The 17,650-nt window shown below is 37.5% G+C and overlaps 3 protein-coding genes across 11 annotated transcripts in view; 2 read left to right on the forward strand and 1 right to left on the reverse strand.

Annotated features, from left to right (window-relative positions):
- The first annotated feature begins 582 nt into the window (after positions 1-582).
- On the forward strand, positions 583-7,675 carry LOC103705181 (AT-hook motif nuclear-localized protein 10-like). Its single transcript, XM_039131373.3, has 5 exons — positions 583-2,038; positions 2,825-2,877; positions 5,477-5,608; positions 6,024-6,185; positions 7,179-7,675. Exons 1-5 carry the CDS (start codon positions 1,522-1,524, stop codon positions 7,413-7,415), a joined length of 1,101 nt encoding a protein of 366 aa, XP_038987301.3. The 5' UTR covers positions 583-1,521; the 3' UTR covers positions 7,416-7,675.
- A 674-nt stretch (positions 7,676-8,349) lies between these two features.
- LOC103705182 (uncharacterized) lies at positions 8,350-10,939 on the reverse strand. 3 transcript variants are annotated; one of them, XR_015974559.2, is made up of 2 exons: positions 10,470-10,939; positions 8,350-8,536 (listed from the first exon to the last, which is right to left on the reverse strand). XR_015974559.2 is itself a non-coding variant. In XM_008788809.6 (2 exons), exon 1 carries the CDS (start codon positions 10,828-10,830, stop codon positions 10,561-10,563), a length of 270 nt encoding a protein of 89 aa, XP_008787031.1. In that variant the 5' UTR covers positions 10,831-10,937; the 3' UTR covers positions 8,350-8,536; positions 10,540-10,560. The 3 variants fall into 3 exon arrangements, 1 of the variants encoding a protein (XP_008787031.1); XR_016398960.1 differs by having other exon boundaries at positions 8,350-8,819; positions 8,921-10,939; XM_008788809.6 differs by having other exon boundaries at positions 10,540-10,937.
- Positions 10,940-16,632: 5,693 nt separating this feature from the next.
- Positions 16,633-17,650, forward strand: part of LOC103705183 (AT-hook motif nuclear-localized protein 1-like) — a 22,952-nt gene continuing 21,934 nt past the window's right edge. For 6 of the 7 annotated variants that reach the window (XM_088714039.2, XM_026803906.4, XM_088714035.2 and 3 more), the window contains exon 1: positions 16,633-16,902. The gene's annotated coding sequence lies outside the window, so the exon portion shown is untranslated. Of the gene's footprint in view, positions 16,903-16,970; positions 17,053-17,650 lie in introns of all 7 variants that reach the window. The other variant, XM_088714037.2, reaches the window with a different exon arrangement.

Consider the following 17,650-nt stretch of genomic DNA (forward strand, 5'->3'; position numbering starts at 1 on the left):
TATATTAAAATGTTCTAACTTCAGCCACAAAATTAATCTCACTGGTCAACAAAAGTATTTTAGGATCTAATTTTTTTTAATCATTATTTGTGTATGTACTCGGAGCTCAGTTGTTTCAAGGTTCAGGAGAATAAGGAAAAAAATAAAATTTTGTTCTGAAAAATCAAATTTGTAATACACAAAATTTGTAATAGAAATAGGTTAAATTATATCTTTTATACCGTCATCACATGTAAATCTAATAATTATAGTTATATATTTTTTGTCCATTAAAATTGTTTTTTTGAGTAAAATTTCAATTTAATAACTAAAAATATGGTGAATATTTGAAAATATATACTTGTATAAACAATAAAGATGGTGTTACTATTGTTTGAGATTTTTGATTCATTTTTTTGTCATAATAATATTCAATAAATGTTGGATTTTGCGAAAATGTAAAGGCTTGTGCATGGTGACATAATTTTGCTGGAGGGTTGACGTCATGCATAATAATTGGCTAATTCTTTGTTAGCGAGCAGCACCTTTGGGAAGGGGGGAGTAAAAGGTAATAAAAGGAGGAAATTACGCAAGAGGAGGGGGGAGTAAAAGGTAATTGTGGAATTTGTCGGGGTGTGCAGGTTAATGGCATTTAATCCCTATAATTACATTATTTTGTACGAAAGCAATTTCGGCCCGCTTTAACTTAACTTTTTTTTTTCCCCAATTTTTTCAAAAAGCCCCCTCCAAGGTTAGGGTTTGTGAGAAATTTAAACAGGGGGGAAAAATCGAAGAAGGGGAGGGAGAAATATGAGGGTTTGGATTTCGTCCGTTTTCTCTTCGCCGGGGGTGAGGGCTTTTAGGGGCACTCCGACAAGGGTCTAGAGTTTTCGTGCTTTTTTTCTTACCAAAACCGCTCCTTTCTCACCCGTTTTCCCCGATTTTCCCGTATTTCCCGGCCTTTTCTCCGATAATAGCGCGGATTTCGGGAATTTTCTGGTGAAATTCGGAAAAAAAGGAGGAATTTTGGTGAGGGTCCGGCGTCCGGGCACGTAATTTCTAGGGTTTTTTTGCTGCATCTTGATAGGAGTAGGGTTATTTTTACTGCAGCCGTTTTTTTAATCTCGTATTAAGTTTTGGGTTTTAGGATTTTTCTGTTAGTATCTTGATTTTATTTTCCACCTTGTTCCTTGTACTGTAAATTATGTCTCGCTGCTGCTGCTGTAATTTGGAGTTAATGAGCTGATTTCGGAGCCTAGGGTTTATGGTTTCTGAGAATTCTTGCTTCCTGTTAGGGTTCTGGAGCTTTTTAAGTAGATGTTCTCGGTAAAAATCGGATCTTTGTACTGTTTTCTTTCCTGATCTTGTTGGTGGACGCGGGAACAGAGCAAAATTCAAGTCTTTCGAGAACAACATATTTTTCTACTGAAAAAGGGGACTGGAGTGTGTTTCTACTCGATTTTAACTGGAATTCTTGGGGTTGGGGTTGCAATAGAGCTCGAATTATCAGGTAGTGGTGTTTAAAGCTTCCTTTTCGGGTAAATGGAAGTAAGATCTGAGACTGGAATCATGTCGGGGAGGGAATCGTTTAACGTAGGTATGCAGAAAAGCCCTGTCCAGTCCCAGCCATCGATGCAGAGCATGCGATTGGCCTTCGCTCCAGATGGAACGGCGATATACAAGCCGATCACCACTAGCTCTCCTCCACCTCCGCCTTATCAAGGAGGAGGAGGAGGAGCAGGAACAGGAGGAGGAGGGAGCACCGGAGGCGGTGATGGTCCCTCCCCAGCGGCGATCACGCCACATGGCCTGAACATCAACATGGGAGAGCCGATGAAACGGAAGCGAGGGCGGCCGAGGAAGTACGGGCCTGATGGTGCCATGGCTCTCGCATTGACCACTGCATCTCCAACTGCAGCAGTCTCACCTGCTTCAGGAGGGTTCTCTCATTCCTCTGCTGGGGCAGGGAACCCGGCGTCATCGGCCTCGGCAGAGGCCATGAAGAAAGCAAGAGGCCGGCCGCCTGGCTCTGGCAAGAAGCAGCAGATGGCTGCTCTGGGTATTCTCAAAATCTCTCCTTTTGTTGCCTACGGGGCTTGTTTTGTCATGGAATTTTATATGCATCCATCATGTTTTCTGGATTTTTTGATGTGGTAGAGTTCTTATTTTAGCGATCTGGGTTTTACTTGTTTGGGATCTGACAGAAAAACTGGGGTCTGATGGGTGTGAGAGGAGTGATTACTCTGTCAAAAGGATAAAGAAAGGCTGTTTGGTTTATGTTGGGGGGACTTGAGTGTTCTGGTAGATCTGACAGGAAGGGGATGAAATGTTGCTAAATTACCATTATGCCCTTCTTCATGTTAGCATAATTATAGAATTTTTGAGAAATGATGGATTCAATACTGAAATGCATGGAGTTGTGCTTAGTTTAAGTTATTAATAATGCATGATTAGGTATGCTGTGGTTATGAATAGTCCAGCTAAAGCTGGAACAGTAAGTACCTTTTATCCAACAAATGGCATAGTTTGAATTCTGAATTTTTGCTTGTGATTTCTTTGTTTTATGTGATGTTGATGATTTGTCAGATTTACTGATTCTTTTGTATCAATTGCATTTACTTCTGATAAAACTTGCATTGGTGATAGGTTTTTATTTTCTCAGTTAGCTTCCTTAGTCCTAGATTAGAGATGCCTCTTTGCAGATTCTGACAGTGTGACCTTGTTATTTGTGTTTGTGTATATTTGTTTAATTATTGAACCTGTTAATAGCTGTAAGTTTTAATTTTAAATGACTTTCTTGGATTATAAATATGAATGGATGCTGAGATTCATCAATACTTTACAGGATCAGCAGGGATTGGATTTACACCTCATGTTATTACAGTTAAGGCTGGAGAGGTATTGATTTCTTCTTCTGGATTTTGAGATTCTTTTGCTTGAGCAAAATGCATTTACCATATTTTTTCACTTTAGATGAGATTTTTTTTTCTTGGATTTCTGTGACACCCAGTGCTTTGTGGATAATATCATGTTCATCATTTTCTCTTTACAGCTACTATGCTGCCGTAATTTTCATAAGGAAAGAGATCTTGTTTCTCTTTGAGCTTACGAGTGATTAGTGTATAATTTATCACTTGCCTCTTTATTGTTGGATCCTAAGAAATGCCTTATCTAAATCATTGTTTCGAATTAGTGACTGCTCAATATACGAATTAGTGACTGCTCAATATACAATTTCTGTACTTTCATTTTGAAATTCCAGTGGTTGCACATTATATATTCGGATAATTATTTAGTAACTTTAGTTAATGGTTTTAATTACTTGATGCAGTCATGAAGTCAGTATTCTTAGAACATATTTATTATCGTATCACTTAGAATGAATGCATTTCCAATCAACCTTGCTCTTCTCGCTTATTGTGTGAATGATTTCTTGCATTAGGAGAATCATTAAGGAGCTTCTTGGGTGCTGAGACTTAGGCATTGCTATAAATAAGGCAGTTTTCCATTAATGCTAACTGATCATCCACGTTTACAGGCACATGCATCGTTTGCTTGAAGTTGTATGTTGCGCATCATCTGACATTGCCTTAACCGGAGATTTACCAACAACAGAGGATTGATTTTAAACTGAGAACAGTCTTAATTTTTCAAATTTTAACCTGTCATAATTTTCTTTCCATGTGAATGCCTTTACAGTTATCCTAACCATATAATTAACTATATTTGTGAATGCTTGGAGGCCGTAAAATTCCTTCTGCTCATTTTTGTTCTTGACCTTTCTCATGCAACTTGTAGGTGAACTCTCCCGTAGATGCCTCCTTTTGTACGTTTTGATCTTTTTTCCTTCCAATTTAATATTGAAATGGTTGGAGGCTTGAGAATTAGATGGTTTTATCATGCCTCTGATTCTATTTGGCACCATTACCTATTGTATAAATAGTTTTTTAGTAATAGTGATTTTTCTTCTCTTTAATTCATAGGGAAACTTGTGCTGCAGTTTTAGTTTCTTTCATGTTTTGTATAAGCTACATCTTGCAAGTTTTGCATGGGCTTAGGTGTAGGAGTTGAATATGATTAATTGGTCAAGAATTTTTTGATGGTTAAGATTGCAGAAATGTTTTATTTATTTAAAGGCATTTTTATGGTTGGGATACAAAATTTAATTTTTCCAGTTAGTCATTGTTGCTGTGCTATTTATTAAGAAGTTATCCATGATGTATTCTGTTATAGTGCCTAATTTTGACTTTCTTGCCACTTCCAGGATACCTGATTACTTCAAGTTATGAGTAGCCTCTTTACTATGGGTAATGTGTGTTTAGGCCTTAAGGTCCATTTGGATGGCTATACATGGCAATTGTCCTTTTTATGTCCTTGCTTTATTTTGAAGATACCTTATTTTGGGGTCCGTTGATGGAAAACATTAGAAACTTTCTGGAAGGAAAAAAAAAAAGGTTTCAAATGAACTTTGCTCAAAAAACCTTTGGTCACCTCTTGGGAAACAAGGAAATCCGTTTCAACTTAGATATATGGAATTCCTTATTATTCTGACATTGCTCTGGATTTGCATAGGTAACTTTAACATATCAATGAAATTAATTTCTTTTTTTTAATGTGGAAGACCATCTTCGTTGATTGGAATATAAGTTTCTGACTGCTTGTTTCTTCAGTGTATTTTATTTCTGTTTTCTACCTTTTTACAGATCAGCGAGGGGGTTTCCTTGACAGGGGAATGATTTTAGGTGTATCTGCTCTGCGTTAGAATTTGCATATATTATGCTTTCTTGAATCACCTTATGTGGAGGAGGTGAACCAGTTAGTTGGTTGCACCTTTATCTTTTCATATGATTGTGTTACGGCTTTCCAATGGCAAAAAATGTTGTACTTCTTACTGCTAACAAATCAAAGCTATTGAATCACATCCTGTTGATATACCATGGCAAATGAATTTTCCTTATGGATTGTTTGTCTAGTCAAGAGCTGGTGTTCCTGGAATTGGTATATCATCATCTGTAGTGGTGGTTCATATAATCTGCTACTATTTTTGGACTTAGGAGCATACTGGTATATGCTGGATGGTTTTCCATATGTAATTAACTAATTATATTATCAGATATGATGGTAGACATTTTGTTGCTTTTCTACCAATTGGAGAGCAGAACTCCAGCATCATTTTCTTTTTTTTTCCTAAGAAAAACTTTTTATATCTGACACTCCCTATGCAATGAAAATTTTTGATTAATACTAATAATTTTCAACTGGGAGCTGAAGTTGCAATTAGCAACTTTGCTACTGTATTTGTAAAGTATTCTATTAGATTTGATCTCTCTTTTTTTTAAATAACTTTTTTGTGCTTTTAGATTATTTTTCTGCACCATGCCTGTATTTTATTTCTGCACCAAAAAAAAGAAGTTTGTTTTGAGAATCCAAAAGTGGTCCCCTATAACCAGGACCCAAAACATCCAACTGCTAATAGCTATTCTGTTTTTATTTTCAGGATGTGTCGTCAAAGATCATGTCATTTTCTCAGCATGGACCACGTGCAGTTTGCATCCTTTCAGCAAATGGTGCTATATCTAATGTGACCCTTCGTCAGGCCGCAACTTCTGGTGGAACAGTAACTTACGAGGTTTGTCACTGTGACTGATTTGACAATCAATTATTTTCAGTGATTGTGGTACCCAATATAAGCTTACATGTTATTATATTCTTGAAATCAAGCTGCTCCTTTTCCATTCTGCTTTATACTGATGCATTCAGGCACTCAGGAACCTGCTAATTGGTGTTTAACTAGGCTGGCATTTAGATGGTATTCAAGCACCTCTTGTTAGCAACATTGCACTCCTATAGTGAGTTGTGCATGTTTTAAATGTCGTAACAATGTAATAATGATGTTACTTTTTGACATACAGGATACCAATGACTCCATATATTTGAAAAGAAAACCTGAACTTGTATTTCCTGAATTTATTCTGTGGATTTTTTTTGTTATCAATTTTAGAGGTGGCTTAATTGCTTTTATTTTTTAAACATTCCATATGCAGGGCCGATTTGAGATATTGTCACTATCTGGTTCATTTTTGCTGTCAGAGAGTGGCGGCCAGCGTAGTAGAACAGGTGGTCTGAGTGTTTCGCTGGCAGGCCCTGATGGCCGTGTTTTAGGTGGTGGAGTGGCAGGACAATTAACAGCAGCATCCCCGGTGCAGGTTTGTCTCTCTATTTAAGGATGTCGAACTATGAGCTCATAGCTTATCATCCTTTAGCATAATCTTTTTATTGGTGAGCTAATATTTTCCGTGAGTTTAGCATGCTTCATAACACATTCATTTATGTGTTTCTTTGTCATCCTCATGACCCTAACGCAAGCTGTACACCAGCTAACATCTACTCTGCACCTACTGCTTGCTTAGAGTTTTTAAGCCATTAATATTGTTTGCTAATAATGAATAACTAGGTTCGGTTTTACCATAAAATTACATGAAATCAACATTTTTACTGTCATCAGATCTATATAAAGCAAGAAAACATACTGGGAAATGATGTTTTATAGGCTCGTATATAAAAATCAGTTGAAAGGATATTTCACCATGCTTTCCTGCTATTTACACATCTCGATGTGTTCATGTGCTATCTTGATTGTTGCACATTGGCGTTTGGAGTATTTTATTAATAATTATCTGACAGACCATGGGCTATAATAATTCATTATCTGGTCTCTCCATGATGATCAGGGCACATTTCTCTCAATATATCATTCTTTGTGAATATTCTAATTTTCATGTTCTTCGCTGAGCTACGCATATTTTATATGGCATGCTAGAATGCAATTTCAAAGGAAACATGTAAGCAATTGGTGATATCACCATACCTGAATTTTGAAAAAAAATGACAGCTTAAACTCCTCTGTCTTCATTCACACAAAGCATCCCTGGATTAAATGCTTCCTTTATAATGTTAGAATGCTACATTAGCCTAACCTAATGCACCTAAACAACAAGGTTGTACATGGGAAACTTACTGTCTATGGGGGTTTGAAGAAACTTACCTATTAAGCATGACATATGTAGGTTGTGATAAATCTAAGGAACGATATGATAGTTTCTCAGCTTTTTCATTGAAACTTTATTTCACCAGACCACCCTCCAAGAGTTTCTTTGGCCGTTATCTTCTCGGTGAAAGCAATCGATTGGTCTTGGCAGGTTGTGGTGGGCAGTTTTATAGCTGATGGGAAGAAAGAGCCAAAGCAGACGAGTCCTTCAGAGCCTGCGTCGGCTCCTGGAAAGCTTGCCCCTGGTGGGACAGCGGGCGCCAACAGTCCACCCTCGCGAGGCACGCTGAGCGAATCCTCCGGCGGGCCTGGAAGCCCATTGAACCAGAGCACGGGCACCTGCAACAACAGCAACCAACAGGGTTTGTCTGGGATGCCGTGGAAATAGCTTATCCTGATGCTACTTGTAATCTTAATTGCAATTGAACCTCTTGTTCCTTCCTCTCTTTTTTGTGTAACTTAGCTAGTAGTTTACCTTTTCCCACCATCCTGTGTCGGTTTAGAGACAGAGAGAGAAAGAGACATCTAGCTTTCACGGAGCTCTTGTTCTATCTTTCCAGCTGCATGCGGTTTTATTATAATGTGTGTGAAGGTGTTGTACGGAAATATTCCCATGTATCGACAATATGGTCATGTGTGTTCGACCAACTCTTATCGTCTGTGTAATGACCTTGATGCTTCCTGTTGGTTTTTTTTTTTCTTTAGTCTTTAGACATTATCATCCATGCAATCGCATCTTTAACTATCTATCTCGTACGCTAACAGTAATGTATTTGCACTTTGAACTGCTAATGGAAGCTAGCAATATATCATGGATTGCTTAGCTGACCTTATCTGAAATTGGATCAAAGACATCAACCCGGCTGGGAAAAGTGGTGAAGCATCCCATGGCTGTTTGATGTCAGTGTGCTCCCTCCAAATTGGTAATGCTTGAATATGTAAGAAGTGAGCCACAGAAATCAAAATGGATAGCAAGTTTTGTTATCATGCAAGGCTTAATTACCTTGGCTCTTGAGGTCCGGTACTTTCTTTGAAAGCCACTTTAAGTTTATCCCTCGCAGCATAATTTCCAGCGGACAGGGAATCTGTTCTTTGATTGGTAGATGTAAAGCTGTTTGAACACTGAAGAAATCTTATCTACCAACGAATATCCCATGCTTGCACAACATTATCATCGTATGCATAGCTTCCTTGCAGGCTAACGACCGGTACTTGGAAGAACAGCGACCAATCAGAATGAGCATTTATAATAGTGCAATGTGCTGCCGCGCAAATCATTAATCATAAAATGTTTGCGCTGGGCATTTTAGGAAGGCATCCAGTAGAAATTGAAAAGATCGCAATTGATCAATTAGAAACTGGAAAGAAAATCACAATCCACAGTAAACTCCATTTATTTGTGCAGTCCATGAGAATAAAACACCAAAAAAGCAGAGTTTTGATGACCGTCTGGGGAAGACCGCGCATAAGATATCCATCCCCAACCAACCACAGAAAAGATCTCCAACCCTGAGAAGAAGAAAGGTCACTGAGTCAGGTTCGATCTGAACATTATGAATTAAGCTGAATAATCCTCGTTTAATTAAATATAAACCACTAAACAAAATTAGAGGATGGAAATGGAGTGTCCAAAGGCATCCGATAAAAAATTGTAATTGCACAAAGAAATTAGCATGACCCTGAATGATTGCCATGGATGTGCAAAGTCATCTTGTACTCAATGCTTGATCTTCACAGAATTTGGAAACATAAAACATGGTTGATCGCAGACACATTGGGGCAGCAATAGTTGCTACATAAGAGAGCATACAATGGCATGTATATTATCATGTACACTTAATGATAAGACTTTACTTTAAAATTTAGATAAAAAAGAGGCACATTATTGGCTACCTTCATAAAATTTCCAACTAACTGTTTAGTTTCTACTCCCCATTCAAACTTTGTGCCCCTCGCACTATTGGAGCTTATAAAGCAGAAACACAAACATAAGATACATATGTATACACATACACATATACATATTAAAAAAAGACTTTTAAAAAGGATTACCATCTTACCACATGCCAATCGGTTGTCACCATGATACCATAGGCATACATTGTCCATGAATTAGGCTCAAAACTCCAATCAAGTCTTCTTTGCACTTTACATTGTCGAATTTATTTAAAACAACATAGTTTTTTTATTAAAAAAACAAGAAATAAATTGTCTTTCTTCATCTTATTTCTATCATGGCCGCCTCCTGATATTTTATCAACAAAATTTGTTCCCTTGTTCTTTTCTAGCTCATTAAATAGATCTTAATCTTATCGTCCATTAAGTAGTCCTTAAAAACAAAATCAATAAGCATAAATACATGACAAAACATTTCTAATAATTATCTATCATTATGACTAACAAGCCTCTCAAGGTTATTTGAATCAAATTTATAAAAAAAATAAATTAACATCTGAACGTATGCAGTTAAGTCGTCCACCATGGGTAGAAACTCATACACTTGAACAAGTTGATGATTATAGATGAAAAAAATCTTTAATGATTAGAACGATATTTGCAGCCTTGTCAGACAAACAAACTTGCAGCATGATGTAGTAAATCAGCCATGTGTAAGATCAAGAGACCTTCAAGCGAATCCAAAACTCTCAGCATATCATCATTCCTCGATGTGAATGGTAGAGAGCTTAGATCTATATAGGTGAAAAAAATCAGGGAGAGGAACTCCTTATCCTTCTTTTCATTTTTATTTCTACGCGTCCCCTTTGTGTCTTTGCCCAAAATTTTACCCTCAGCCCTAATTTAACACATCGAATAGATAAACCATGCTCTACGGACAGAATATGCTCCCCACACCACCTTAACAACAGAAGCAACCATCTTTTTGCACTTTCTTGTACATGGGGTTCAAATATATGTTGGCTACCAATCAACTATGAATATTAATGTTCAGGATTTGGTTTGTCCTCAAACATAGGCACCTAAATTTGGCAGATGCCAACAGTAATCCACAGAAAGGTATTTCTTACTGTGCCCTAAGGTTTTTCCACATGCTGTCATACCTATATTTTTAGAGATTCCTCCGGCTTAACATAATCAACTTACACGCAGAAATACATCCTTTGATGCAATATTTACTTTTTCATAGGCTTTATATATAATCTTTTAGCCGTGTTCAAGATGCAACAGGAATCGTCCACTTGACCCAAAACGAAAGTGCGGGATCACAAACACAATCAAAGATACCATAGATCAACTAAACATGTTAGCGGTGCCCCAATAATCATAAAATTTATTGGAAACACCATTATCTATTCATGCAAAATCTTATACATCGTAACTAGGAAAATGTTTACCCTTTGAGATTGATCTAAAGCCTCAAATCCAAACCACAAGAGCACATAGATAAATTAAAATGGAAGAACAGTGTATTCCAAAGATTTACCACTGAAAGATGAAAAATTGATCAAAGATCGTGTTAGGGACGAGGACGAAGGCTAGGATGTCGAGTGGACCTGGGAAGATAATATCAGAAATCAATGGCCGCCTGCGGCGTGCTTCTGCTGGTGCTCGAGGTGGCGGCGCTCCTCGGGGAGGGCGACGAGGTACGAGAAGATCATGCCACCGATGCAGACGTGGAAAAGAGGCTCGACGGAGCTGGTCTCGATGTACTTCTCGATGTAGCGGTCCACGGCCTGGTCGGTCGTCTTCTTGATGTGCTCCCACGTGAGCTTCGGCTTCAGGTAGCCCGGGAGTTCCCTCACCTTCATCCCCTTGATCTCGTTATAGAACGCTCTCATCGCCATGGCCGCCCTCTCCGAGCTCCCCGAAACCCTAACCCTAGCTCGAGATTTCCCCTCTCTTTCGACGATGAAGAAAGCAAAAGACCCGGATCGCTTGGTGGAAACTCCGAATTGTTAAATTGGATGGAGTCCATATCCGTTTCGCTGCTTCCCTGGCACGTGCATCGCACGGGGCACCATTTTTCATGAAAACAAATGAAAACTATATGCCAATTCATCCGTACAATTTTCGCGGCATCAAACACGCTTGACCCACTACCGAGGTGGTAGCATAGTTAGAACGGGGCTAAAATTTCACCGAAGTGGCCCCGGTTCGAAACGCCTGAGAGTCGATTAAATGTGGTGACCGGATGCCCCCCGTCTCGTTTACTCGGTGGAGTCATCATGTGGTCCGCCGATATTTAGATGGTGCTGGTGTGATGTACACACACATGGAAGGGCTGCCATACTGGTGGGGCTCCCTACGGGTGGGGAGGGTATGAGTAAAAAAATGTTCTACATATATCGAACACTCTCCAATAGGAAGGGGGCCCCGTGGGGGTTACTATGCGGGTGAGGTTCTCCTTACCCACCTCTTTCCATTTTTCTAGCAAAAAAAAAAGAAGGTTTTTTGCATTGATATCTTTCTAAATATCGAATGCGTGAATACCCTTTCAAAATTAATATTTGCATGTATACCCTCGTAAAACTCTGTTATTGTACAAATATTCCTAATATAACGGTTGTCCTAACGGTTTAAAAAAAATCACATTTATATTAATTTAAAATAAAATAAAAAAATTTAAAATAACGTTATTACCCTTACAATTCCATCCCCATCTTCACCCTCCCTCTTACTCTTCCCTCCCCTCCCCTCCCCTCCGCGCAACACCCCCCCCCCCCCCCCCCCCCCTGCGGTGCTTGTGCCAGAAGAAGAAGATGACAGGAGCTCCACACAGCTGTGCTCTGCTTCAGAATCTCTTGGGCCCAGAAGAGAGAGAGAGAGAGGGAGAGAGAGTGGACTGCTGGTTTGAGTTGGAAAGAAGGTGGCTTGTCTAAGGACCAGAAATGATGCTAAGTAGGTGGCTTTAACAGCACTGATCGAGTTGGTGGTAATGGAAACAGAAAAAGAGAAACAAAATCAGGATAAAGGCTGCACAAAGCCACCTAAAATCCAGCAAAAGCTCAGAGAAATGAGTTTGCTTTGTGATAACAAGAGAGTCGCTTCTTTTTTTTGTGTGGGTGGTGGTACTATTGGTCGTTTTTAAGTGAATTTATGGTGGGTTTTCAAGGCAGACAGGAAGGAGATATGGGTTAATTCTTAGGAGCTTGATAGCTTGCTCCCATGGCCTTATTATTCTCTAAAGGGATGGGAAATGCCAGCCAACGAGGAAGGAGAACAGGGAGGAAGGAGGAAGAGTAAGCGTAATAACGCCATTTTAAATTTTTATTTTATTTTTAATTAATATAAATATGATTTTTTTAACACCGTTAGAACAACCCTTATATTAAGGGTATTTGTACAATAACAGAGTTTTACGAGGGTATACATGCAAATATCAATTTTGGAAGGGTATTCACGCAAAATCCTATATTTAGAAGGGTATCCATGCAAAAAACCCCCAAAAAAAAACATGCTTGACCCAGCAAACTCAGACTCGGTTGCATTCGGGGCCTATCGGTTAGGTCGGGTCTTACTTTTAGATCTAGACCCAATCCAATAGAAGATCGGGTCAGATACACCGTTACAATTTTTGACCCAACGGATTATTCGGATCGGATCAGGTTCATGTATAACCCAGACCCAACCCAAAAAATTCGGATCTGGGTCGGGTCCGATTCGAGTCAACCTATCATGGCTTTAAAACTTGTTTATACCTCCGCTGGTTACAGCCCACGTACCAAAATAATTTTACAGATTCAAGTCGGGTCGGGTTGTAAGATTGAAAACTAAAAATTGCCAAAATTTTAAATGGGTCGGGTCGAGTCTGAATTCAATAAACACAGATCCGACCCAAAATATGGAACGGATCCAATTTTAAAATCTGACCCAGTCCCATGAATCCTCCAAAATAGGGCCGGGTCGGGTCACGGGTCAACCCGACCCATTTACAGCCTTAATCAGAATACTTCGGGTGGTGCACATGAGACCAACTTTAGGCCCAACGATTTGGATTAGGTCAAGATCCAGCATGACTAGATCCAATCCACAATGTTTGGTTTCGGGTTGAGAGCAAATCCCATTGGGTCTACAGTTTAAATCAAGCATTTAGCAATCTTTTTTTATAGAAACAATATATTAATTTATATCAAAGATATAAAACTACTAAAAATTTTAAATGAAAATAAAGAGATACTAACTTAAGTATTAACTTTTTCACATATATTATTTAATTTGATCCAAGAAAATGAATATAATAAAAAAAAAACAAGTTTACAAATAGTATTTCTAATTAAGGAATAAATAATTGATTTTCTTGAGATAATTGTAATTTAGAATCCATCAAAATAAACAATAAAAGCTTAAATACCTTTAAGTGAGAGGAGGCGTGGCTGTTAGGGGAAAGGAGAGGAATTTATTTAGGTAGGTTCATTCAGCAAATTGGGAAAAATGCTTGAGAAGAAACGTGGGACTTGTTTTACATGATTCCAGCTTTCTGATTGGGTTGGATCAGGATTAACTCAAATTAGTTTGGAAGTTACAAATTTATACCTAACATGATTTTCAAAACGGCTATCCAAGCCATAGGCCGTAAGAAAACATATAAAGACGGGTCGAGTTAGGTCGAGATTGGATTGGATCATAGATTTGCCCAACTCATTAGCAAACCTAATAACAATTGATACTAACTAAAATATGTTTGGTTTTGTTCAAATTATATATATATATATATATATATATATATATATATATATATATATATATATATATATATATATATATATATATATATATATATATATATATATATATATATATATATATATATATATATATATATATATATATATATATATATATATATTGAAAATGCATGGTTCAACAACTATTATTAACTTCTATGGTGTTATAAAAGTTTCTGTGTAACAGTTCATAACCAATATTTTAGTTAGAGCTGCAGACCCATAGATATTAACCATTAGGACTCATTGACTCAAGGGTCATGTATTAGTCCACAAAATATTCCAGCTTTGAGTTTAGGTCCAATAAGGCTGCCTTTGGGCACCCAATTATCTTTAAACTAAAGATTCAACCATTAGTGACTATCTGTAAAGTAGCTAACTACTGGTTCAAAGTTATTCATTATTTGGTTGACTTTTCCAGAGTTATTGGGCTAAGTTATGAAAAAGTAAAAAGTGAAGAGAGAGAGAGAGAGAGAGAGAGAGAGAGAGAGAGAGAGAGAGAGAGAGACAGAAGGAGCTTCGATAGTTGACTTTATTTTACTCTTCCACTAAAATGACACTAATTAGGTTATTCTATTTTCCAAAGCCTTGATCGATTAAAGTTATTATGGCATCTTGGATCTTGTTTGGTTTATCAAAATACTTACATTTTTGATTTTTCATGGGACAAATATATGTTGTTGTTTGTTATAATATTTTCCACCTATCATGGCTTTGGATGAAAGTGATTGACAACCATAACATGATTGCCGATATCATGAGAAATAATTGTCAAAATCAAACTATAAATTTGCACTTGTAAGTTGAGTAAATTTCAAAAGTTAATAATATATTGAGTAAGAATTGGTTCAAAGGTGAAAAACAAATGATTTTTTTAAAAGAAAAGCATATAGTGTCTATTCAGCTATATTCTGATCCAATATAACATGATCACGGATCTTTTATGCATTGATACTTCAAATATAAAAACAAAAAACATTGGGATCTAATTATGCAATTTCAGGGATTAAAATATAAAATAGAAAACATTGGGATCTAATTATGCACTGACGGCGTAGAGGAAAGAATAGGGATGTGGTGCGGCCTAGAATATGCAGCAGAAATCTCTCACTCTAATTTCCTTGTATGATGGCTTGGGTTGGTGTTAATTAGACATGGTAATGAAGGGTTTAAGGCCTACGGTTGAGATCCGAAACCTAAGAAAAATTGTGATGATAGATGATTAAAGCAATGATAATAAAAATGCTATGAATTGAAAGTAATGAAGATAACTATGTGCTGAATATAAGAGTCTCACTTATACCCAAAATCCAAGGAATATTCCTGGCGTCTCACTAAGGAAGAAGAAAAGCCTTTGGAGTCTCACTAAAGGAGAAGAAGAGAAACCTCTCGCCTCTAGATCATAAGCAATTTGCAAGTCAAAATATTATGCATTGATTTATTCATCATGTTCACCTCATTAAATAGATGAGGCGTGGGCTTACAATGAACACTTTGAAATATAACTAAACTCTAAAGTTTAAGGCTAAGTAGACTTCCTAAGTAACCTAGGATTTGGCCTAAGTCAAAACTCAACAAAGCTTCACACCATGATCTCACATGTGGAGGGCTAAGGGAGGTCTCAATGCGGATTAGACCTAGTCAAGGGATTGCCATATGCCGGATCAATTCCTTGGACTAAGTCAAAAACCCTTCAAGCCTTATCCTTCCATACGTGGAGACACATAGAAAAGCCTTGACCAAGTCAAGGATTTATCCCTTCTCCACGTCACAAGCTTCATGGCGTGAGGAGGTTCAATCTAGGCTTTGACTAATTCAACTCCCTCTTCACACTATAACATGGACCCTATGATGATGCCACTTGGCATTCAATTACAAGGACTTAATTAGATGCCACTTGACAACTAATTACATGGACTCAATTGAAGACTCAAATCAACAAACTTACAACTCAATTTAGGACTTAATTTTGGACCTAATGTGATAAAACAAACTAATCAAAAATCATCCTAATCTTCATGCACACACTTAAGGTTCATGCACCATGCTCCTGCATCATGCACAAAAGAAGTTCATTAGAAAACAGTTAGAATTTTAGTCATACATGTGATGAATTTAAAATATTTGAAACTTCACATATTGATCGTAAGATGATCTAGTATAAGGATGTTAATAGTTGGACATTTCTTATATATATTTTTTAATTTTATTGGATGCTGAAAGTTGAAATGAGAGTATAATAATGCATTTTTTCCCACCTTTGCATGGATTGAAGTTTTTTAAGTTCCCCTTATATGCTAGAACTCTTTTATTCCTTTTTTTTTCTATATTGTTTCAAGGGCAAATATTCAAAACTAAAAGAATGCTTGTCAACTTTTTTTTTTTTTTCAACCTAATTGTAATTTAGAAGGAGAAGGGGAGATTAGGTTTTAAATAATAGGGTTAATGGCTATTATAACAATTTCGGTACCTCCCAATTATATTATATATATAATACAATTATTTTTTTTTAGTGAACATGATTTTCTTGTTTTTGAAATCAATCATAGATCTATATACGGTAACAAAAAAAATATAATAACATTCCATTATTAGATAAATAATGATTATTATTTCACTTGTATAATTCTAAAGAAAATACTCTTTTTTGGAATATCAAATTTTTGTATTAAATATTCCGATGGTTATACGGTCCAAAAATAATATTTCTATCTCACTAAAAATGAATTAAAAGATAACAGTATTATTTTTCTATTATTGCATGTTATTTTGATGGTGGGTATTTTACCATGAAAAATTGAAATGCCACTTGTTGAAGCGCATAACGACTGTTACAACCGTTATAACGATCAGATCCGGTTGCCGTGAGGGTCCGTTAAGACGCGACATCGCGGTATTTAAAACCTTGCCGGGGACGGGGGAGGGAAGGCTCCGAAGGTGTTGGTTATGATATAAAACTCGCGGTCACCTTTGCCGGAGATATCAGCTGGCGCTCTCTTGTTCTCTCTCGTTGTCATCCTCCGGCGGGTTGGCTTCCGAGAGGGCAGGATGGTAGGGCTAGGGTTAGGATTGAGGCTCGACGGGCGGGGGGGATGGGGGCTCTCCAGACCTGGGCGGAAGGCTTACGGAGCCATCAAGGACTCCATCAAGGTCGGCCTCGCCAAGTTCTACGCCGAATTCAAGGATTTCTTGGTACTTTTCATCTTTGGATTCTTCGAGTCCGTTCGAGTTTTGGGGCGTCTGATCTGTTTTTGTTGTAGTTTCTTTGTTTTGTTGATTAATTTGATGGAAGGATCTTGACAATGCGATCGTCAAGGCGACATCTGGCCTGGCATGTTAGAAGTGAGTGTACTTGGTGCCAGATGGGGCAATGCGCGGTTTCTTTTCTTTGTTTAATTTATTGAACTTTGTCAATTTTTGATCAATTTTTGGTGAAATTTGGTTGATGGATTATAGTTCTGTATGGATTGACGGATTAACTGAATTTTGGGGATTCCAATTCTTTTATAAATTTGAGCATGCTTTCAAGTTTCTGAGCATGCTTTCAAGTTTCTGCCCTTTTTTGGTAATTAGGTTGATGCCTATATTCAATGGTTTTTTTGTTATGATTTTTCCCCTTTTGGCTCGGGAAATTTGCTGCTGCATCAGTGATTCTCCCGCGGTCGACGTAACTTATTGCATCTGTGCCCAATCAAGAAGACTATCCAAGACACATAGCTGGCCGGTGGTATATATTAGAGTAAATTACAAAAACCCCTTTGAGATTTATGTTTATTACACTCACATTCAATAGTCTGTAAAATCTGCACTTACATGCAGTTAAATTATCGGCATTAGTGAAATTGTTTACCTCATATGAAAAATCGAAATTACCCTTGAGTGGAGAGGAGGATACGCATGTTTTCTTATGTTGTTGGTTTGCTATTATGCCACTCAAGGT

Source organism: Phoenix dactylifera, chromosome 18 (genome assembly GCF_051530095.1).
Source record: "Phoenix dactylifera cultivar Ajwa chromosome 18, Ajwa_hap1_PhDact_Kaust_v1.1, whole genome shotgun sequence".
Classification (NCBI taxonomy): Eukaryota; Viridiplantae; Streptophyta; class Magnoliopsida; order Arecales; family Arecaceae; genus Phoenix; species Phoenix dactylifera.

Bases quoted from the DNA above. Each gene is read 5' to 3' on its own strand.
- LOC103705181 (XM_039131373.3), top strand. From the start codon at position 1,522: ATGGAAGTAAGATCTGAGACTGGAATCATGTCGGGGAGGGAATCGTTT. The intron at 5,609-6,023 runs GTTTGTCACTGT...TTCCATATGCAG, and splicing joins GTGGAACAGTAACTTACGAG to GGCCGATTTGAGATATTGTC. The intron at 6,186-7,178 runs GTTTGTCTCTCT...TGGTCTTGGCAG, and splicing joins CAGCAGCATCCCCGGTGCAG to GTTGTGGTGGGCAGTTTTAT.
- LOC103705182 (XM_008788809.6), bottom strand. From the start codon at position 10,830: ATGGCGATGAGAGCGTTCTATAACGAGATCAAGGGGATGAAGGTGAGG.